Genomic DNA, 24,232 nt, shown 5'->3' with positions numbered 1-24,232 from the left:
TTCTAAATAATCTGAATAATTTCTGAATAGTTGTCTATTGGAATCTGTGAAAATTTCTTATCGGTGAATCTCTAGTATGTAGACAAAAAAAATGCTTAAATAGTTGAAGAAAGAAAAAATACATGACATACATGTACCGGTAGACACCATTATCGTTTCCATTAAAACCATTACATTTCCTATTATAACCATAGAATCCATACATTTTCTGTTCTTAGACTTGTTTTAGCAGGGTAGACACAGAGATGTGTTAAGTTAAGGACAAACTATGTTGTTTTTAACACAACTGTTTTTTATAATGATACACAAAATGTTATCTATGATAATACTTTTAGCAAGACACAGGGGAGTCCGCTATTTCTATGAAACCATTTTAACTCCAAAACACAGCTCGCATCATCTTCATGGATACAACTAGAAACGGAAATAAAAAATATTATTATCAAAAATAGCAAGAAAAGAAAACTAGTTTCTTCTATAATGCAAATTTCCACTGCTGAATGTGGAAAAATTCAACTAAGAAACCAGCGCGAGACCACATAACGTCTTGTCACAAGCGTTATATCTCTGGCCGAGCCTGTAATTATCATGTGCAGGGATATAATCACAGTTGACGAAGCCACATGGCAGAATCAGGAGCACACAGGTTCCTCTAGACCCAAAGGACGAGTTGAAGCAGACACTTTTAGTGTCATTTCACAAACTCACGCTGATGTAAACCTGCAATCACATCACCTTTGTTGATGATTCCAGAACCCCCTCATTTCACTCTGATCACCTATTCTGCATGGGTCCTTCAGATGGTGTGTGTGCGTGCAAACCCTCATAATAGAAATGCCATCTCTGATTTAGACGTAGTGGTGTGATGACAGCCGTTGGAGGCGAGGAAGAGCCATCAGGCTCATATAAACAGAAGTGAAACTCCGGCTCTGGAATCAATATCCGAGTTTACTTTGGCAGATCAAGTGTCCTGACATGCGTGAAGCTCAGTTTAACAGAATACTTGGTTTTTGGGTTAACATTTCAGAAACACTGAATATTTGTGCATCCCCGCTGTTTGAAAACAATGAACATGTGATATGTCATAATGCCGTAACATTAAACATGATAGCCCTGTTTACATGTGGTGTTGAGATGCAGTTGAGGTGATTCGATTACCAGTGGTCAGGTGAGACACATTACAGTTTAAACCTGAGAAAGTGAGTCTCTTGTGGTAGCTTGTGTTTGGATTACAAGCAGAGGGTGTTTGATTTTATAATGACATGCATCAGTCACTATGTCAACTGTATTAACACATGTAAAAGTGAAAGCTTGAGGCTGTTTTTCTTCTCCACAATGGCAATGTCCATTGCATTTAAACAATACGGTGGTAACAATACCATAATGGTATCTTAAGGGAATACTATGCTACTGAATGGTGATGATATGTATGTAGCTTATTACTTACATGGTACTCATAGAACATCATGATTTGAATGTAATCTTGTATAGTGTAATCTTATTTTTTATGGGCTTTAAGCAATTTTGAAAATATCTATTGATCTTAATCTTGGGTTATTTATTTTTATATTTTCATGCGTTATTATTTTACTTAGGGTAAAAATGTCATTAAATGGATATTTCAAGCAAGGATAATAATTCTGTAATTTTTTTCTTATGCTATTCAAAATCTGTATATGACTCATTCTTCTGTGGAACACAAAAGAAGATATTTTGAGAAATGTCAATGGAAGTCAATGGCATTCGATGATGTTCTGTTACCAGCATTCTCCAAAATATCTTCTAATATGTTCTGCAGAAGATAGAAACTTGGACAGGTTTAGAATGATATGAAGGTGAGGAAATGTGCATTTTTGAATGATATATCCCTTAAAATTAGGATTAAAAAAACAATAACCCCAGATTAAACTTGGTGTAAAAACCCCCTTAATGTTTTGGGAGAAATCTACGCTAAACCCTAATAGATGTTAATCCTGATATTCTGATGCTTTGTGGAATTCTAATAAGACACTTTAATGAATTCGCCGGAAGGATTTCTCCATAAAGCTTCAAACGTCAACGTGTCACTGATAGCTTTAATCGAGCTGTCAAAATTGCTGATCTCTTTTTTTTCTCCCTCCCCAGGAGTTTGTTAGACAGAGACACGTTCTCCAAATCTGATCCAAGTGAGTATGGGCAACGGAGGATGAAACTGAGCTTTCTATCCCCTTTTTTTACAGTCTTTCTGCATTAATGAGACCCCCCGCTCTTTCTTTCTGTAATCTCTCATCAAATAGCAGCATGCATCCGATGAGTTCTTCTTATATTGTGGCTCAATGGCTGTTTTCAGAAAAGCTGAACTCAAATGTGCAATTCCGGCAGGATTCAGAGAGACACTTTAAAAAAATCTGAGACAGAAAAATTGAGAAAAATATGTAACGGGTAGAACATATAGATTTGAAGAGAGTTTCATACCCTCGCTCTTAGAAAGCGCAGTGTTTCTTAAAAGCTCATCGTGTAGTGGAAAATAATGAAAAAACTTGAAATTCACATCGCGTTCCTTGATTACGCTATTGTAATGAAAGAAAATGAAGATTTTGTCCAATAAAGTATATTAAGACATAATCGGCCATCATATGTGCACAATGTATTGCATAAAAAGAATGAGGAAGGGGATGAAAATAGTAATCAAGTAGCTCATGATTTTCTTTTTTTATTTCAACAATAAAGCCCTATTTTTTATTTCTCTCCCCTTTCACAGTGTGTGTCATGTACACTCAAGGAGTGGAGACCAAGCAGTGGAGAGAGGTATGCTAACACACTCACGCACACACTATGCTATGGTTTCATCTCCGGCGTTGTTGTCCAATCATGAGTGTCATCCCTCCCTATAGCCACATGCGGTCAAACCGCTGTCTGTTGTACACCATCAACACGTCTTATCACTAACAAGCAACACCAAACTCAGCATCCGTGCGGCAGCTCTGTGTTCGGACTCAAGCCATCATACTGAGCGAGTGCTAGTTCTCCAACAGTTTCCTTATAAAGCATAAAGTCAGTTTCTGGGACTTTCCCGTTCAAGCAAATGAATCAGCATAGGATTCTCCTGTTGGGTGTCATTGCTAACATATTGTTTTTTCACTAGTAGTCTTTTTTTTAAAGAGTAACTGACATTAGATCATGAAAATTTCATGCAGTGTTTTATGTCGCCATGTTTTAAAGTAGTCTGCCAAGTTGTAAGTCCGAAGGTGAATGAATATTAAAGTTATTGACATGTAAAAAACGGAGTCAACTCTGAATCATTTGAGAGTCAGTCAAGAAGTAAGGTGAGAATAACTGCCTATTATTACGACATAATTGTGTTTTTACACCATCTATGTACATAGACTTGTTGTTGGACACTCCATAAACCAAAGTAGGACCTTAAAATCATATGTTACTTACTCTTTAATTATACTTTAGATGAGTTTCATTTTTATTTTACCCTTTAAATGTTTGGAAGTACAACTCATATAAGGAGCAGATATACATGGAGGACCTATAAATGTATATTTTTAAAACCTATTTTATAATTGGAATCCTACCAAGGTATCATAACTTAAACAATAAAATGAATGAAAACTACATCGAGAGGTTAAAATTCTGCCACTCTACAAATTTCTTGCTGTTCAATTGACTTTTTTTCCCCCAATTTTGCACAAAATTATGCAAAAATTGAAATCTTGCCCTCCACCAGACCTCTCAAATGTCATTTGCACTTCTGTGTTTTTTTAAGCTGGCATAGAAATGTTAAAAACACACAGAAAAACAGGCTTTTCTGCTTTTGCAAGTGAGAGATGCTATTGGGTCGACACAATTGTTGACCTTGGGCAACATTTAGTCAGTCAATCAAATTTGAGGAATACATGTACAGTTCATTTGACGTTTTAGCATACAACCAGGGTAAGGTTCTTCTACTCTTTTAATCTATCATTTCCCTATGATTTTAGGGATAAATTATGGTTAAGGTTTGGATTGGGTGTAGGCTTTTTCCAGAAAAATGTCCAACAAAGTGTGTTGCCCCAAGAGAGTCAATTCCAACCAGAAACCAACGTAGCATCTGCACATACTTACATTTAGCTACACACAAGTAATCATACAGTGTAAGAACACTTATAGAAATATAGAATAAATATAATGCTTATGTTGCACAGACTTCTTATATGGTATATTTTAGATCACCATTTTCGCCTTTTTCAGCATGTTTGATGATTTCAATATGTACAGGTAGCAAACCGCAGCATGAACGTTCTTCAAAAATGCTGCATGTGTGAATGTGATTTTATACATTGACATGGTGAGCGAATGACAGAATCTATTATTTCTGGGTGAACTAAAACAATAAACAAAACATCACAAGTCGAATAAAACGGTCTTATCTTGCTGTTACATATAAGACCTGAAGCTGGAGGCCTACTCACCTGCGCAATGTTTGTAGATCTGTGTGTAGGCGATGACAGCTCGCCACAGCAATAAATTCTGGCATGCTTCACTTCGCAGCTGTCTATTTTTGTATGCAGTCTGCTCTGATTTAATGTGAACAGAAGACACATGCTATTAAAGTCAAGCTATCTGAATTAACAGTTATTGTTTGCGAATTATTGTTTTTGTTTAGAAGCTTTCATTTGTTGTTGTTTCCCAATATTATCCAAATGGCAGACGTGTTCAACGTCAGGGTAAAGTTCATTCTTCCGGTCTGATGAAAGGGCAATTTTGCCATTTAACACTCAATAACACACACACGCACGCATGCATGCACGCACGCACTCACACACACACACACACACACACACACACGCACACACACACACACACACACAGATGCATTCAGAACAGCAGGATGTGATTTGTTCTGGTTCTGTTAACTGTCTCTGTAAGTACACAGATGTGCTAAGCTGATGTGCTCAGATTGTCCTCCATTTTCTGTGCAGCGCCTGACTCATTTTGTGTAAAGGTTATTGCACATGCTCTTAAACTTCACAAAATCTTGCCCACTGTCCATGCAATCGCTGAGAAAGAGACAATCTCTGACAGAACCCTCACCTCAGGATGTCAAGTCCTAGAAGCAAATTGCATGAAGTGTTTGGATTGCTCGATGGTAGTGTGATGCAGTGTCAGACATAGCTGTTAAAGCTGTGAAACAAGTTTGTTTTACTGAAACAACAAGAACAACAAAAAATTTCTAATGAAATATTTAAAACATTTTTGTCTCTATAGTTTTTGGTTTGGGGGTCCACATAACCCCTTCAAAGCTCAAGTACCCTTTGCACATAGAATCCGAAATTTGCCATATCAATTTTTGTTAGTTAAAAAATAAATACAACCTCACGTTGTGTTAACCACATTTACACACTGCTTCCGATATTTTTGTCCGTCAAAAAAAGTTTAATTTTTTTCCATTTTCTGTATTTTTCGCATCCGTTGCAAGGATTTTGTAAGGTGTTTTGACAATTTGACACTGTACAAACGAGATCCAAAAAGCGAAAAAACGCATTCGAAAATGTAGGACAATATCTGCAAAGACCTTTAGTCTAAGGAACTAGTTATGAAACACTGCGTTGAGTTCTCATAAGACGCGTTCAGTCTGAAGATTTGACAGCACCGACCAATATGGGTCACTGACTTTCATTCGCAGATGTTTTTGTTTGTGCTGTCAATATAATAATCTTGGATTGTGATATTTCCCAGATTGTGGGCCAGAGGCTCATATTTTTCGGTTGAACCTGTCTTATTTTATTTTTGTTACTTTTGGGTTTAAAATCAAAATGTGTTTTTTAAGAAAGCCACTTACAAAGAACCTAGTGTCATGGTCTGAAGGGCCTATGTTTAGAAAAATGTTGAATAACTATAGATATCTATAGATACTAGAGATGCACCACCGATAACTATCTCCACCGATTCCAATGATTAAATAAATATTTCTTAACTTTCTGAATGTTATACATTGTTATTATGACTTTTAATATTGAAAATCAAAATGGTGATGTTTCTTAACATTTCCTATCTACAGAGCACAAATTCATTAGATTTCTTGTTCTCTTTTGATTGACAAGAAATATAAGCCCTGGTCATTGGCTGTTTTGAAACTATCGGCAGATAGTGTGAAGAAATGCTTTTATCGGTTCATCTCATAGATATTATCTACTGTACAACAATAATAAGCATCCGAAAAATCATTATTATACATCACTGTATTAAACAAAATCCGATTTCAACTTTTTTATTAAATCGATTGTCGATTAAACCTGTAAAGTCTTAAGAGCCCAGACTGTAAAAAAGATCCTGAAATTTTCTGTAAACTGGAAAAACATTTCCTGTAAAATCATAGGATATAAGGATATATATTAAATTGTTTCCCCCATTTTCTTGTAAATGTGTTGTTTTGTTCTGTAATTTTATAGTTGTTGACTGTATTTAAAAAATAAACTGCAAAAAAAGAAATCTTGTTTAAAACAAATTCTGGCAGCAGCAGCTGGGTCATCAGAAATAAACTGTAAAGTACCGGGTTTCCCTGTAAAATTATATTTTCCACCTGTTTTTATTGTAATTTTTTGTCTTTTGCTGTAATTTTGCTGTTTTTGACCGTATTAAAAAAACATTAGAAACTAGTTTTATTACATTTTACGTGAAAAATCTGTAAAATTACAGTTGTTTTTTTACAGTGAAGCAAACTAAAAACAGCTTGTCATGTTCAAACAACAAGCATTTTAATTATTGTTTTTCACTGCTGTCAATCCTGACAAAATAATTGCTCATTTATTTCATAGTCTGGGTAGACTTTTTAGCTCTTCCTGTTCAAAAGAAAAGTAAAATAAAACATAATATGTTAATTTCCAGCCAGTGAGTCTGATTGTAGACCAGGATTGATTATAGCAGTTGGACACATTAACTAATAATTGATAATAACTAAGGCGCTTATTATAAAGCTTTTAGCTTGTTGATTTGAAATAATTATAGCAGTTTGAAGGGTTCATTTTTACCAGCGCACCAGCACACAGCTTAATTCTAATGAGCTTTTATTCATTAGATAGTTGAAAGCTTTTTGTGGATATTGCAATTATGGTTGTTACCTAATTCTTGCATAAGAGTTTAACAGGTTTTTGCAATATTATGCTGTGAATTAACTCATTTAAGAAAAATGCAGGTTTGTTTTATTGCAGTTGAGAAATATGAGTGTGTACAGTACATGCAACCTAACCTGACTACATGTGCAAAACCCTCTGCAAAATGTCTACTCTACACAATAATATAAGTGCTAAGTGCAAAACTTTTACAACTTGACATGTTTTGGAGGATTTATATTAGTGTAGGGTATATTTAGCCAAATGATCATTAAAAAAAAACGTAATTTCATATTTTGGTAGTCATCACATTATCCTTCTTAAAGCACTTTTCATTATTTGTATTCATTGTAAAACGTTTACGTGCTGAAAATGCTTAAAATGCTTTAAATGTAACCCAAACAAATCTCTAACATGTCTATCGCGTAGCAGAGTTTTCCTTGCTTAATATTTCATGCGGTATTATTTGTTTTCGCATCACACGCATAATTTAAAACCTCTTTTGGAAGAATCCAACAATCTCAGGTAAAACAAGTAAAAATGCTGTTATATGCATGCCCGGCCTGTAGTTGGCGATGTCAAAAACTAAAGTGGCTAAAAAAATCATGGTGAGCATCATATTCGCGCAATTAACTCGTCTGGAATCGCATACTGTGACAGTACGTACTGAATTTGTATAAGTTTCTAGCTATCGGCCGTTAAAACAGTAGGTTCTATATAGTATGAGTGGGAGTAGTATGAATACATTTCGTACATACTGCCTCCGCCATGTTTTATGGTCATGTGACCCGTATCCTCCGTGACATGACGTATTAACAACAACCTACACGTGAGCGTTGATAAAAACATAATTAATTCACGAGAATTTAAATTTATTGGCACTTACATTAAAAACGGACCTCCGCCTTAAAGTTTTCCGCTATATTGCAAACTATTTACTTATTTTTGCAGATCCGTGTAATGCAGATCATCTTAACAATGTGTCGTGTCTACATGGACCTTGGCCAAAAAATTGCCCAAAGAAAAACTTTTCTGTTTTTTACTTAATCAACAATATAAACGTACAGTAAACATCACATCATTAAAAACAGACTTGGTTTGCATATTATGTATTAATTTATGTAAATATTGGGCTGTGATTTAGTGTTAAAGGTGCATTTCATTTATAACATGTTTAGCTGAAGATGGAGAGGAGGGGACCTGTCCAATTATTTTGTCTTGTTATAACAGGGGTAAGGGGGGTTAATGATGGAGTAGTGCGCTGTTAGCTGGGTTTCGGGGGGATCTAGTGCAGCGATAGGCTCAAGCCCCCCCTAATTAAGCCGATGTAATTGTCACCGGTCTTCAGAGCTCTCCAGCTTGATGAGTGGCCTCACTGCTGTAATTAGTGCTGTACGAATGACTCGCGGTTCATCCTAATCGCTTCTCTCTCCGCAAGAGCCCGCACCTCAGCATGCCAAATTTCCCCCAACTTCAGATGAGTCTCTGTAAAATAGTTCTGATAGTAGAGGCAGAATACAGCATCAAAGAAAAAATCGGGAGGGAATTACACTTTATCCGAGAGAACTTTTCTGTTTCCCATTTTTTGTCTTCTGATACTCTTGAAGTCATGCTGTTCCTTGTAACTAATCTCATTTTCCTTATGCCCGACCCTTTTCCCCCACTCCTGTCCCTCATACACTTTCTAGTTCGGGAGAACGGAGGTGATCGACAACACGCTAAATCCAGACTTTGTCAGGAAGTACATCTTGGACTACTTCTTTGAGGAAAAGCAGAACATGCGCTTTGATTTGTGAGTTGTTTCTTCAGACTCACGTCATGAGGACTAACACATGATATTTATATCACTGTTCATTTGCAAACCCAATTAAATGCTCAAATCATTTTTTTTAAGTGTTTGTGTGTCTACATTCGGTTATTGAAAATGGAAATGACTCATGTAGTGGGACTTTCAAAATAATTTATTTTAGTATTTGCACACGATTGAATGATGTTGTGACAAAATTATTTGAATTGTGTTGAAGTGGATTATTTTAATTCGTTAAATTCAACAAGAAGCTATACTGTATTTTTGAGTGGTGACATTAAAATGACTTCTCAAAGGGACAGTTCACTTAAAAATGACTCTTGACTACCATGTAGGAAAAATGACAATGGTGGTCCAAAGTGCCCCAGAGCTGTTTACTCTCCTAGAATTCTCAAAATATCTAAAAACATTTATTTCCTACTATGGTAGTTAATAGTGGCCAAGAACTGTCTGGTTATAAGCATTCTTCCAAATATCCTTCTCTATTTTCATCAGAACAAAAACATTTATACAGATTTAGAACAACTAAAGGGTGAGAAAATGAAGGCAGAATTTAGATTTTTGGGTGAACTGTTCCTTTAAGAGACTTAACATCATCAATTCCTCAATGTGAATCTAGACATTTTGTCTTTTTCAATTGTTGTATGTGTAATTTTTGTTGTTTTTGACTGTTTTCAGGTATGATGTGGATTCGAAAAGTCCTGACCTCTCCAAACATGTAAGTAGGATGAATTGTATGTAACCCAGTAGCAAACCCTGATGTTTGAGCCTCGACCCTCTGTGCACGCGCAACACCCCCCCAACACACACACACTTATCAAAGCACAGTAAGGTTCTGACCAAAATTACACACAGTACAAATACAACTCATTATTCGCGCATGCATTATGATTGGCATGTATGTGCGTGTATGTGCCCTTCAACGGAATAATGGACCACATGACCGACACGGCCTCCCAGTCTGATCATAAAACCAACACAGACTAACGTACACAATACTAGTTTAAAAAGCGACACCTCATGAGAGCGCTCTCAGCGGGGAAAAAACGATGACTACACTAGCAGACTGTAAACCGAGATCCACCTTGCTTTACGAGACTGCTGGTGAACAAACCCTCAGATGCCGGAAAGTTAGCAAAAACCAAAGCATGCCCATTTAGAAAGATGATATGATTCTATATGATTTACTGTCACTCAAAATGAGTCTCTCTCATGGATTTACTATTGTACTGTCAGCAGTAGCCTAGTTGAAGGCCCGATGTAAGCATGCGTTCGACTTGCAGCATGCGCAGACAGCGACAGCTCCGTGATCTTCAATTACGCTCGTGAGACTTGGAAATGTTCCGTGGATAGAGTCTGCATCGATCCAGGAAGTCAAATTTACATACCTAATAGGGAAAATCTGACAACTTTTATTGAAAATAATATTTTATGATAGTTTAGGTCATCACAGAGGGCCTAGAGGGCCCTGAGGGTTCGCTACTGATGTTACCTGTAATGAAACATTTGTATGCAAGTCAGTTTCTTAAAAAAGTATCCAAATATATTTTAGAATGTGCTCACCTCTTTAGAGATAAAGACTTTAAAGTCATACTACACTGTTCGACCAAAATTTCAGTATGTTGCATTGACAAAAGTTAAATTGCCTTAGATATTTCAATTCATCTTTCTCGCAGTTGGAGCCGGATTTGAGGTAGATGTATTCGTCATGAAACGGATCTCATGTAGAATTATATTTACAGCTATTTTTGTCACAGCTTTTTGAATCCACATTTAATAATATCGACAATAAAGCTTTTGCTCAATATAGCTAATTTTTAGCTAATAACTTTACCTTTAAAATCCCGCTTTAAGTCTTTGTCGCATATTCTCATGTGGACGCAAAAAGTGAAACCATCCATAGAAGAAAACCAATATGATCATGTGATTATATATTTGGATATTTTTTATTGGCATGTTATTCCCGTCCCCATGATTTTCATCACACCTCAGTGCATGCAAAGCACTCGGATACTGTAGACCTCACTATTCAACCCTTCCTGCCGTGTGTGACGTCATCCGTGTGTGTCTGGTATTGTATTTGTGTCTTGTGCTTTCTGTTACACGCTGTGCTCTTATGTAAACATGGCCGTCCTCCTTCCCAGAAGTCCTTTGAACTAAACGTACGTCTTTGCCTACGAATTCATTACTATAAAGAGAGTGGATTTTGGGGAACATGATAAGCTCTTACTCCATCTTGTACTTGATCCCCCTCCCCATCTACTGTAGGACTTTCTTGGTCAGATGTTCTGCACGCTAGGCGAGATTGTGGGCTCACCAGCCAGTCGACTAGAGAAACCTCTTGGGTGAGTAGATATGACTGTTGGAAACCAAAATGATAGATGGTTGTTTATCTGTCGGCTTGTTTGTAAAGTCCAAAATTAACTTTTTCTCACACCTTCCAAAAACAGTGACATAAAACAACATTTTTATTGGTTCATTTCATAAGCAAGTCTCTAAGAAAACTCGGAAAACTGTGTAAAACTTGACTGCGTAGGTAGGTGCTTTACATCAGCGAGGGTCAGATTATCATTCCTACCATTTGTTCCTTGACATGTATTATGTTTCCGTCCTTAATAGAGTTACTGGCAAGTATTTCATTCGGTTTAATCCATTTTCAGAGATTCATCGCATTTGCCACTTGGCGAGCGCTCCTTGGAACCTGCTTGTTTCTCTTGGCTGTTTTATTGTTGGCAGATGACACGCTAGCAAAAGCAGTCATCCGTAGCCCATTTTTTCGAAAGCATTGTTGGTCTTTTCGGTTCCCTGTCATCGGCCCCAATGTTGTAGGTCCTTCCAGATGGAGGCTGATTGTGGAGCACAATATTTCTGGCCCAGAACCTCTTTAATTAGAGCGCCACCGCCATGTGTGACATCAACAGATTTCAAGGCTTAGCTGCTTTTCCTCATTAGCTACAGGAGTGCATTGTGGGTAAACTTGTTTGAGGAGACGTGGTCCTTGATGTAGAAATGTTGACACATGCATTTTTACATGCTTAGTTTTTGTAAGCGTTTGTTCGGCGGTACATCTAACCGTAGCAAAATCACAAATTCAAGGAAGTCCCGAGGGAGGTGTAACTTTAAATTAGCGGTGTAAAAGAGAAAGCAGTGCCTCTCAAGCTGTTCAGTATCAGAATCTAATCAGTGAGTTGGGAAAACATTTACATGAGGATGCATTCATGTAAATTACATTGTTCGGAAAAATTGTCTTTATTGATTCAGGGCCCTTATGTATTCTAGATGTTCTCTCTGGTTTTCTCTCAAAGTCAAGTAGAATGACACGGCTTATTGTGATGTGTGGTAAACTGAGTTTCCCATTTATTAAAGTACAACAAAATTGTACGTTTCTTTAGGGAAAAGCTCATAAAGTCCATGAAGCACAGGCTGAATTGCCTCCTCCAGGCTTGTTGACCATTTAACAAAGTGAATGGGATAACACAGTGTGCTTTACAGACGAAGAGAGCACTGTGACGTATGTTTTCATGAGAAATTCAGTTTGCCCTCTAGTGTAATGTGCATTAAGCCTACATTTCTCCATTAGACATCTGAGGACATGCTGACTGAGGGACTTAGGGACTGAGGGAAGCAGTTCTGACATTGAGGAGAAAGATCGGAGAAAAGTGAAGGTTAAAGTTTGTTGTAGTTGGTCTGCAGGACCCAGTTTACAGCAACAACAGATCAACAGATCTCAACTTCCCACAAATAGGGCAAAAGCGTAAAACAGCAAACCCAATGAACAGAAAATGGCACATTACTTATCATAAAAAGATCTCTGATTAATACTTTTATAAAAAAATTGTTCCAGGTCTTATTTGTACACTGTAAAACAGCTCAACTCAGAATTTTCTAGCGACTCTCAATTGGCTCTGTTGAGGTTTCATAAATTTGTCTCTTGTGGCACCAGTCTTTACAAAACTTTAACTGAGCTAGTTGAAACATTTATATACAACACGTTAATGGAAAATGTATCGATGCGCCTGACCAGAAGTTTGTGTTTGGTTATAAAATAACAATTAAATGTAAATTTAATTCAATTATTATTAGGGATGTAACAAAATTATCGATATTGTGTTATCCCAATAGGGTCTTCTGGGCCTAACATAGAGATTGTTAGAAAAAATAATGGATGTTACCTTTGGAAAGTTCAATCTGGTGCACTTATTTTATTAAATAAAAGGAATTTTTAGGCATTTTACTTATACTATACCTCATACCTCTAACATATAAGAGGATAAAGAGGATAAAGAAAAGAGGATGCTTATGGGACTTTTGATTTTGTTACATCGCTAATTATTATTAATTTATCTGAATATTTTATTGTATATTAATTGTATTCAATTGAATCAAAACTACTCAACATTGATTCTTTGCGGAGGTCTTCTGGAAGTTAAGTTTGGGCCACGAAACGGAAACAGTCTAAAGTTGGCGAGGACTGAAAACCTTCCATTTTCATGGAAACATATTTCAGCCTTTTCATCAATATTTTATCATTTTTTAGCATAACATATTTCCTTGGAACCTCGCCCAAGGTTTTACATATGGCCTGTCCCACAGCGGGCTTCCGTGTATCCCGCAAGTATTGCAATTAGCGTAATTTAACTCTCTTTGCATGAGCAACATTCGCAAATGGCAAGAAGCTAAAGTTCAAACCCCTTCCCCGTGTTGAGGTCTATGACGTGTTGAAGCAGATGTAAATGTCAATTAAAAAATAAATGGAGAAGAAGCAAGAGTGGAATGAGATGTTTCCCACCTTCTTGAACTCGGCCATTCCCGGCGCTCTCATCGCACATATGGCGAGTCTCGGGGGAGAGCTCAAGCCCAGCCGACAATCTGTTTTCAAGGTTTAATAAGCTCAACTAAAGCATGTTTCTGCTGTGTGTTAAGGAAGAGCCAAATTAAGAGTCTTAAGAAGAGTCTCCACCAGACTCTAACCATGTCTACGGTTCTCGTATATACTGTATATAAAAAAAAACGTACCATAAGTATTGCATTCAGTACTTATTTTTGTGCTAGATTATCTGATTTAGGATTTTGGACATGAAAGGGAGCCAAACCATATGCCAAAACACCATAGAGACTCTGAAAGATGGCTTTGAAAGAAGGCTTCTAAAGGCACTGTTCACACAATAATGAAATTTAATTTACTCACGCTCAAGTGGGTATAGATTTCCTTTTTCCATTGAACGCATAATATTTGGATGAATGTGGGTACACAAAAAGCTCTGGGGCACCATTGACCACCATAGTAGTTTTCTTTTTTTTTTGTCAACAGTGCCCCAGAACTATCTAACTAAGAAGTATCTACTTCTGTGTTTGACAAAACTAAGAAATGTATACAGGTTTGGAACAACTTGTGGGTGAGAAATAATGACAGAATTTTATTTCTTTAAACTCATTAGCAACCACCCCTTAGAAGTGTGGAACCAGCACAGGCGACCTGTCACATATCTTTCCAAAAATAAAGCACTTCATTTCCACTGTCTCTTGTTTTTGAGGACATATTTTTCAAGACCACCTCAATGCACTTCTCCAAACAGGCAAACAAAAGCCTCTATCTGCATTTTGTCTTCCATTTCCAACCCCTGTGTCTTCTGCGTTTAATTGTTTTGCCTTTAATCTTCAGGAAATTCACATTAATTATGAGGAACAGGTCTGGTTTTGATGATGAAAGAGGCATCTGTGAGAGGAAAGGCGAGGAAAACACTGAGCATATTTAATGGAAAAAGCACCACGGACTAAGTGTATGTGTGTGTGTGTTTGAGCGCTTGTCTGGAAGATGAATAATGAGCTAGTGTAAAAGTAACAAGCAATGAGAAGGCGACAATTCTGTGGTTGCACCACATTAAGCACCTCAAGTCACTGGATTTGTTTGATGATTTTTAGAATTTCATCGGTTTTGTCAGCTATTGAGTAAATATTAGATGAACAGAACACAACGTGAGCTTTTCTTCACAAAAATATCTGCATTACAGCCTGCTGGATGTTTCTTTCTTGTACATCTATTAGAGATCGATTGAAAACAGTTTAACAGTTTCATGCAAAAAGATAGGTTTCAGGAAATTATGTAAATGGCTCAATTTAAAAGGATATAAAAATCTCTCATTCAAAACCCGTAGAACACCATTGAAGATATTTTGTGTAATGCCTCAGTGAGTTTGTATATATGTACAATGGAAGTCAATGTTGTTTGGTTTCCAACATTCTTTGACATATCTTCTTTTGACTTCTGTAGAACAAAGCAACGTCATACAAGGGTGACATGAGGGTTTTTGGGTGAACTGTCCCTTAAGTTGTGTGTGGCACGAAGTATCTTAAAACGCTCTAACTTTAAATGGCTATAGAGAAACTGAAGTGAGTCGATGCACTTTAATCTGCTCTTATACAAGAAAGATCAAGGTCTCTTTAGATAAGGAGAAAATGAGATGTGTAGACAGTCAGATTGAGATCCACCGACAACACACTATTGAAATGCTGTTATAACCGAGGCTCTTATCTGAGAGTCGGACCCCGAATGTTTGTCTTCTCTCTTTTATTCCTTAAATGGGGGCTTTCTATAAGTAGATGGTTCAGCAATCTTAAAGGAGCAATGTTAATGTGAATTGGGAGATTTTAGCGGCATCTAGTGGTGAAGTTGCGAATTGCAACCAATGGCTCACTCCACCCCTCCCTTTCGAAGCACTACGGTTGATGACACAGGATTAGATTCCGTCACGTTTTTGCTTCTTTGCTGAAGGAGATAACGTATTTATGAAACACACTGTGTAGAGCAGTCTGTCGGTTTAGGCCTACTGTAGAAACAACATCGTCAATTCCATGTATGGGGACTCGCAATGTATGTAGATAGAAGTAACTCAGCTGATGTAATAAATACGTAAAGCTTCATTTTTTAAGGACTTTATGCATCTATGAAGACAAGTTGTGTCATTATATTGCATTTCTGTCTTTAGATCCTCCTAAATATTACACATAGCACCTTTCATTTTCCAAATTGATAACATACTTACAGTATAATAAAAATGTATTTTAGCAATTGTGCGTCTTATATGTGACCTATAATGGTGCACATCCCGTACATACAAACCACTGATTGAAATTCACAAGTGCAGAGGACTGAGTTGAGTATTAATCTGCAGTAATATGAGAGCAATTAACATCTCTCGACCTGAATCTAGCTTAGTTCAGGCGTAAATCTATCAAATGTACAGTTAAAATGAGTGCACTGCAGTAGGGCAGGAGTGTTCACCACTCTTAACATTGTGTTTCTTTTTGGAATATCAAATTCCCCTAAAAGTGTTGAATACTTAGGGAAATTCAATTGCTTTATATCACTGCAGCAATTGTGGATGTGAATGTTCTTCTCTCGAGTTGAATATAAGGCTTCACATGCTATTGGTTGGCTTTTCAATCTCATCCCTTTACACTTGTTCTCTTCTCTATAGCTGGAGGTCATTTGTGATATGTAACTGCAAGCTTTCTGCTATAATATCTCACTCTTTTCAGCTTTGTGTTTAGATACTGAATTCGTGTTTGCTTTGCCACATCCTTAATTTCTATGAAAACTGTTTATGACCATGTTTTCTAATGATATCAGACATGAATGTCTCAGGCCATTATGAAACAGCATTGGCAGGCAATATTTTTGAAAATGTATTTCTTAAAGGGGTCATATGGCGTGAACACGTGTTTTTCTGTTTCTTTAGTGTGTAATATGCTGCCCATGCATGTATTAGACTCGTAAAATTGCAAAAATTAAAGTGTCAGAACAAAAGATGCACTCTATCTTAAAGCGAATGCTCACCCCGACCTGACTGAAACGCCCCCCACACCCCCACAAATCTCTCGTCAGTTCGTGCCGTGGTATGATGTGACTAAGACTGCCCAAATGTATAACCAAGTAAGGTGGGCGTACCTGTCAGTACAATTGCTTCGGAACCTGATGTTCCACATAAGGTAAGAGACGTTACACGTTACACCAATCACTATGAGTGCGATGAGCACACATTTCACGTCCAGTTTTTCTCATGTGGCAAGTAGCCATGTAATAAGCAGGATAATGTACAAACAGTGTTACACAAGACCCTCCGGTTCGCGCTGGGTCCTGATTGTACTGTCGGTGCTTATTTCTGCGATAACAACTGGCTGCCTGTACATTATCCCTTACATAATAAGCCGAGCAAATAGTCCAGGCATGCGGAAATAAGAAAAGACCTTTATCTGAAATTAGCCGTCTGATTTGGCTTTCGTCAGCGCAAAGTAATATCCGTAGAAGCCTTTTTCATTTCTGCTTTGCATTTCCAAGCAGTTTGAATGAAAGCATACAAACGTAAGATTTGGAATGATCTTTTTTAAAGTGCCATTAGGTGTGGTATTTGAAGCTTTGCTTCTTTCTCTGGGTGAAGCAGTTATTTCAGCATTTACAACAGTTATTCACAGGTCTTGCAGACCCACAGCAGTGCACATTGTGTATTTCTCTCTTATTTATTACATCTCATTCGAATTATCAGCTTGTTAGCAAAACTGAACAGGGTGTGTAACATAAGGGAGATAAACAAAATGTGCAATGTACATAACTTCCCTACTTTCGATCAAAATTGTCTTACTGTCACCAAACTACATCTTATGGTTGTTGGTATGGTGACCACCTATTTTAGAAGCTCACCTACAGCATGAGTCGTTTGAGTTTGTTACTGTGAATCTGAAAATTGCAGATGTTCTCAAAGGAAAATGCATGTTATGTTACCAGCCTGCCGTTTGGGTTTGATAAGCAGAATATTTTTAGAAATGACAGTTTGTTTGGAGCTTGTTTTTTTGGTTCTGCTGTTGAAAATATATGATGTGTTTTCCTGTATATATTAACGAATCAAAACTGATTCTGAATCTTAACTGTGTGATCTTAATCTGTGCATATCTGTAGATATTATGAACTCTCTATCATCTTTTTTTCCAAACCAATTTATTCATTTTATTACTTGTTACTCCTGCATGTTGATGCAATTGTGTCCAAAATCTGTCACTGGAGCGAACCTTTTAAAAAACCCTAATGTGTATCATTTAAGTATAGATATGTGGAGTAAAAAATCATTTATATTCCAACCTATACCTTGTTTGTGTTTGCATGTTTCCCATGTTATTTTACACCCAGCTTATAGTTTTGTTTCACATTTAAATCAAACAGTAAAATTTTGTAAAAACATTTTTTACGCCGTATCAATATAAAGTATATTTGAGGTACTCATATGCATTCTTTAGATGCAAAGCTATACTTTTTGAAAGGGTACCGCACCAGTGACAGCGATTGTAAAAAGAAATCTGACAGTGTGGCGAGTTAACAATCCTCCGGAAACACGGCTACATTAATATGACATTATTTTGACTTTAACTTTTCCTCCCTATGCTGTTAAATGCTGTTATTTTCCCATATACAAAATAAGCTGGCCAGCTTTACAGTACAGACAGAAAAAAACAGCAAAAGTGACAGTTTTCCTGCACACCTGCAATGTCCCCCTATAGATAACAGTCATCCCTCCCGCTGGCACTTGGTTGTTAACAGCTGAGACACTGGTCATGTGACCTTCTTTAACGTGTCTTCATTAAGACATCGCACATTCCCCTGCACTCCTTATTTCTTGTTTTCCAGACTCTTCTAACTAGAGATCCGCACTGTTAGAGTCGAGTTAACTTCAGTTCCCATTTATCCATCGGCCCTCTGGGAGCGAGGGGGCGAGCTATTTTCAGGCGTCTGATGAAAGATATGATTTTTATCACCTGTGGCTCTTTGATTGTTCTGCTGTTAAGGTACTGATGACAGACTCAACATGTAAGGAAGAAAGATCCATGGACATAAAGGCCAAGTGTGATGGTTGTTCTGTTGCTCTGCAGTGCCGCTGAAGAATAATGACCGCACATATGCAGTAATTCTTTTTTCAGCGCGCTTTTATTTCTTAAACAAACACATCTCTTTCAGCACTAACACCATTAAGTGACAGTGTAATAAATGGTCACACATGGGCAATGGGTTGGTTAGTGTTGGAACGGTAAACGCTCTCAGTTTATTTGCTTGATTGTTTTCTGTGAGATGCTGCTAATGTTGCTGGTGTTTCTGAAGATTGATTTACGCAAACATCTCTTCAAATACATTGCAGTGTTTAAAAAAAAAACTGTTGAGATGCAGCAATTTAGAGACATGACACATTTAAGGTACATGTCCAGAACCAACTCGGCAAAATCGTAACTATTTCCCAACGTGGAAAATTCGTATCAATTCGTACAATCTCATTCTTAAAGTTTAGTATGATTTGCTTTCTCGCCAGTAACATCAGATTTAGGGGCGGGGTTAGGTCTGCATGGGGCTTCAGTTTAAAAAAACCTATTATGTATCATTTAAGTATAGATATATGAAGTAAAATCGTAAAGATTTCCCAACGTGGCTAATTTTGGAAAAAAGTTGCGAATTCCCCCAAGATCAGGTCACTAGAACTGTAGAGATGCAAAAACTTTCAGCCATGAGTTTAAAAATCCATAATCCTTTTTGTTCACTAGATTAAAGCTAAAACAGAACATTAATGTAGTTAGCTGAAAACAGAGCGCTAACAATAGACAAACTTTAAGTTATAAACAAATGTATATAGTATCAATATTATGTACTAATAGCTAGCTGTTGTAGGTGCACTACAGGGTGCAAACATCAATTTAACAGAATAAAAACAACACACTGTCACCTTGCAATGAACACAATAAAGAAGAGTGGTGTCTGTGATTTATATTTTCCCATTAGTAGCAAAACATTTTAGTGTAGTATACTTGCGGCCTTGGTTAGGTGTGTGACATGAATAAACACATAACGTAAGTTGAAGAATGCATTGTCAGAATGGAACTCTGATTCCTAGTATTAATACAGTCTCTACGTTGTCGAAAATTCTGTGGACAGAAATATATTAAACCTTCAGCTGTGAGATTTCGTAAGACTTTTTGCGGGAAAAATTGGATAATCAAGGAAGATGAAACATGGAAGATGAAAGAGTTTTTCCCCCAGCTGTGCCAATGAGTCAGCTTGCCACGAGAGTGTTGCAGCAAGAATAGTTTCATCAAAATGTTTGTTTTGCGCATGAAAGCCACCTTATCTGTTTCTTCCACATGTCGGCTGAAATAAAGCTGATGTGCGATACCAAAATTATCATAGAATTGGATGCTTAGACACAATTTAGGGTAAGCCAACTGATCCTTATGAATGTACGGTGGAGCCGTTATATAAATTACTGGCCATATCGGTATCGGCCGATAAATGGTCATTTTTAATGTTATCAGTATTGGGCGATAATTTATTGTGTATCCCTAAGACCTTTAAGGTGAGTTTCGCACACTGGACGACAAGCATGAAATTGATCTAAAACAATCTTCAATTTACATACACTGCAATTCACAATGCATTTACGCCATACATTTCAATTGTCAATAGAACTGGAGCTCACGCACACAAAATGTTTTTGCAGTTATTTGTTGTCAGATTTGTGCAGATACTATGTAATTGAACTGTATTTAATACATCACGATGACTTTGATCAATCAGAATGAAAAATTTGAAAGTTGCAGTTATGTAGAATTGTTTTTTACCCACTACCCATGAAATACCTGCATCCCATTTACTTTTACCAAACCAGCACTCAACGCTGGGTCGATACTTTCAGATACACATGATAACTGGTACACCCAGGAGAATTTGTAATGTTCTGTAATGGAATTCTGACTTTGACTGTCTATTGCGTGCAAAAAAAGCACTTAAGTAAGTGTGTAAACAGAAGGTTGGACTTCCTGGTGAGATGTGAAGGTGTTTCTCTTGGAACCTGGCACTTACGAGCGCAGGTTTTAGGCAGATTCTCTCGACAGCCTAATTCAGCCGCAACTCATTAATCCTGGCGTTTGAACGATGGCACGGCAGTTCTGAGACCTCCTGTCTTCATTATAGATGACTGCACAGAAACTCACTCTCCACACCCTGCTAATTAGAAAAGTAAACTTTTTCTTTATAGCGTCATTAATAGATTTGTCACATAAGCGTTTGTCACATAAGCAACAAAATGTAGCTGCCGAGATGCTAAACTGGGAGTGCTGTATTTGTGTCACATCAAAAAAGACATCCTTCATACAACAATAAAAAACGAAAAGCTTTCCGATGCACCATTTAATACTCCACAAATATGTTGCAAAAATAGTTTGATGTTAACTGCATAGCACAAAAGAAGATATTTTGAAGAATGTTTTTAACTTGCCCCCATTCACTTGCATTGGTTTTATGTCCATACAATAGAAGTGAATGGGGGCCAGTGCTGTTCATTTAACCGACATTCTTCAAAACATCTTCTTTTGTGTTCTGCGGAAGAAAGAAATTCATAAAGGTTTGAGACGACAAGAGGCTGAGTAAATAATGACAGAAATTTCATTTTGGGGTCAACTATCACTTTAATTCAATGCAATAAATAAGAAATTTAACAATGCTATTCACACAGTAAGTATGAGAGATAACACTCAAAGATTTCAACCTCCAAATCTGCTTGGAATGCTACGGGTTATCTTGCTAATTCGTTTTGAAGGGATGGACGGTCATCACTGTGCTCGAATCAAATAATTGCCGTCAATAGAAATAACTGGTGACTCTACGACCACTGCCAAGACATCTCATTATATGTTATATGTACTGGCTAATCTAATCATGTCAGAGAGAGTGTGCATCAGCGCGAATCATTTCGCAAACACCCATGAAATTACAGGCTCACAACCATGTTTCCTCTTGGCCGTCGGGGACACAGGGATGATAATCTCCCATCGCCTCACTCAGTGGATGAATCTCAAATCCTTCCTCGCACCCTCTCTCATGCAGCCACGTTCTCCGCCGTGCCGTCTTAATTGCGCCGGGCCGCATTTGTCGCCAAAATCCCAGGTTGATAATCTATTTGTGTGGGAAGTACCGTTTCCCCCTCCATTGTTTTTTTTCTGCTCAGCTGCGAGAACCCACACGCATATGCTTGTCTTGCACAGGTGCGCTCGCCGAGAGCGAGTTCCAAAAATGAATCACAGCATCCCGATCAGATACCGCCGTGAGTACGTTACAGCTCTCCCTCATCGTTTTTCACAGACATTAGTGTCCGACTTGAAGGGCTACAGCACCTGCTGTTTCAAGCATCATCCATCCTTTACATCCGTAAATGTATGGCGCTTCCAGACCTCCGCTGTTTCTTTTTGCGGTGTGTGGAATGATGCATGATCTACTCCTGTGAGTTTATAAAAGTCATTGCTGTTTTTTACGAGCCTTTCGGGTTGGACGCGGGCCGGCTGTGTAGATATTCGACCGGCGGGGTGCTGAGAGATGCCGGGGGCTTATTTGTCAGACCGAGGACCGCAGAAGTCTTCCGTAAAACCCAGATTACAGCTGTTAACTCTGTCGCGTTACTGCCAACAGAAGTAGCCTTTGGCATTATTCGCTTCATTCGTAGCAAGCTTGCCGACAGAGCGGCCACGGCACAACATTAGAAACCCATTACTGTGACTTATTGTACATTTGGATGCCTTTAGAGGCTGTAGCCACTGCTGAGAAGTGCGAACTGATAAACAGAAGGCAGCTGTTTGTATGATGGAGCTTGATATACTGAACGGTGAGGAAATGAAGATGCAACAGCTGTCCTTTTGTAAACTTAAACTAGTCTGAGATTGGTACAAGATAATAGTGGTAGCAAGGCTTTAATATGTCACAATTCTATCATCATTTATTCACCTTCATGTCCTTCCAAACATGTACTGTATGACTTTCTTCAGCAGAACAACAAAAAATGTATTTTGAAGAATGTTGGTAACCAAACAACACTGCCCTCCATTGACTTCCATGTATGGACACAAGACCACGGATACATTTCTCGAAATATCTTCTTAAAAGTCGTATACTGTTTTGAATAATGTGAGGGTGAAAAAAATGATCACACAATTTGAATTTTTGCTAAAGCATCCCTTTAAAACTACACTTATTACCAAAGGAAATGCAAGCTTTTCAGTATTTCCATGGAGCAGCACTGGAAACCCCCTCCCTGATTTTACCCGCTGTGATGAAAACACGATTGTGACACAGCTAACTGTCTCCACTACATCATCAACTGCCATCTTCTTCATTGCGCCATATGCACGTCCCGGAAAAAATCTGATGAAATGCTCGGATAACTACAGGAAATTCAAATTACCTCTCTCTCTCGTGCTGCCTGGAGAAAGTTTCGGCGCATTCACCCCCACACAAATCTCTGCGGTTCCCAAGGCAAATATGAGATGAATATGTAAAGTGCTGCCTCCATTATTACATTTCTCCTTTTGTTAGTTTTCTCTCTGTTGGGTTTGTAATTACCAGCTCTGGTTGCCGCAGAGAACAAAGGCAGGAAACCAGGGAGTCATGATCCAGTCGGCAAATGTGAATGCTTTGGGCTTTCGGGCGAGTACAGAAGTCCACGTCTATTTGATTAGAACTCGCTTCCCATCCCAGAGCGCAGCTTCACGAATATAGAAGTCAAGTTTGAAAATGGATGGTGTGCACAGAGCATCTCTGCTCCTCTGGGAGCCAGGAGATGAATGTGCGGGATACACGGCACGTTGCAATTAAAAGGATATTCTTTCATTATTTAATCACCCTCATGTCATTTCAAACTTGTATGCTGTTGTTTTCCCTGTGGAAAATGTTTTTTTTTGCTTTTTTAAGTGTGACTTTTTTGATGCCACACAAGTTTATGATCAGACTTAGTCGAGCTTTAAAACTAAACTAAAAAGGTTTGCAACTGAATACAGATTGCAATGTTAGTGTGTTAATAATGACATTGTTCCATCAAAACCCCTTTTATATCTTTGTAACCATGAATGTATTTAAATGGCATGGTACTTATAATAGGACACACTGGAACCTGATGTAGTGGAAGATTTACAATAAAATCTTCCACTACATGGAGCTTTAGAAGATCAAGGTGTTCTGCAGTCAAACCGAACGATCAACAAATCTACAATCCCGATGCGCTTTGTGTTAAATGAGAGTCAAGTTATTGATCGTTTTGAAATATGACTTGCTTTTTAAATAAACTGGGCTGACATATAAGAGAGCTTACATTTTCTTGCCATGAATCACAAAATCATTCGTCATTTATTCCGTCATGAAATGTATGTCAGTTCAAGGTGACAAATCGCGCAGAAAATGGATCTGCTTTCAGCTTCTTGTAGAACTTGAAGGAGAAGATATAAATATATGTTAGGGATAATGTACGACCGGTTGTTAACGCATAAATAACCC

The 24,232-nt window shown here is 37.7% G+C and overlaps 1 protein-coding gene across 1 annotated transcript in view; it reads left to right on the top strand.

Annotated features, from left to right (window-relative positions):
• cpne5b (copine Vb) overlaps positions 1 to 24,232 on the top strand; it is a 105,734-nt gene that overhangs the window by 25,599 nt on the left and 55,903 nt on the right. The window contains exons 2-6 of the mRNA XM_056735150.1: positions 2,125 to 2,165; positions 2,741 to 2,787; positions 8,768 to 8,871; positions 9,565 to 9,604; positions 11,155 to 11,231. Coding sequence (XP_056591128.1) covers positions 2,125 to 2,165; positions 2,741 to 2,787; positions 8,768 to 8,871; positions 9,565 to 9,604; positions 11,155 to 11,231 — 309 coding nt within the window. The remainder of the gene's footprint in view (positions 1 to 2,124; positions 2,166 to 2,740; positions 2,788 to 8,767; positions 8,872 to 9,564; positions 9,605 to 11,154; positions 11,232 to 24,232) is intronic.

This window comes from Triplophysa dalaica, chromosome 21 (genome assembly GCF_015846415.1).
Source record: "Triplophysa dalaica isolate WHDGS20190420 chromosome 21, ASM1584641v1, whole genome shotgun sequence".
NCBI classification, from domain to species: Eukaryota; Metazoa; Chordata; class Actinopteri; order Cypriniformes; family Nemacheilidae; genus Triplophysa; species Triplophysa dalaica.
The sequence above is the reverse complement of the archived record's forward strand: the minus strand, read 5'-3'. Positions and strand labels throughout refer to the sequence as shown.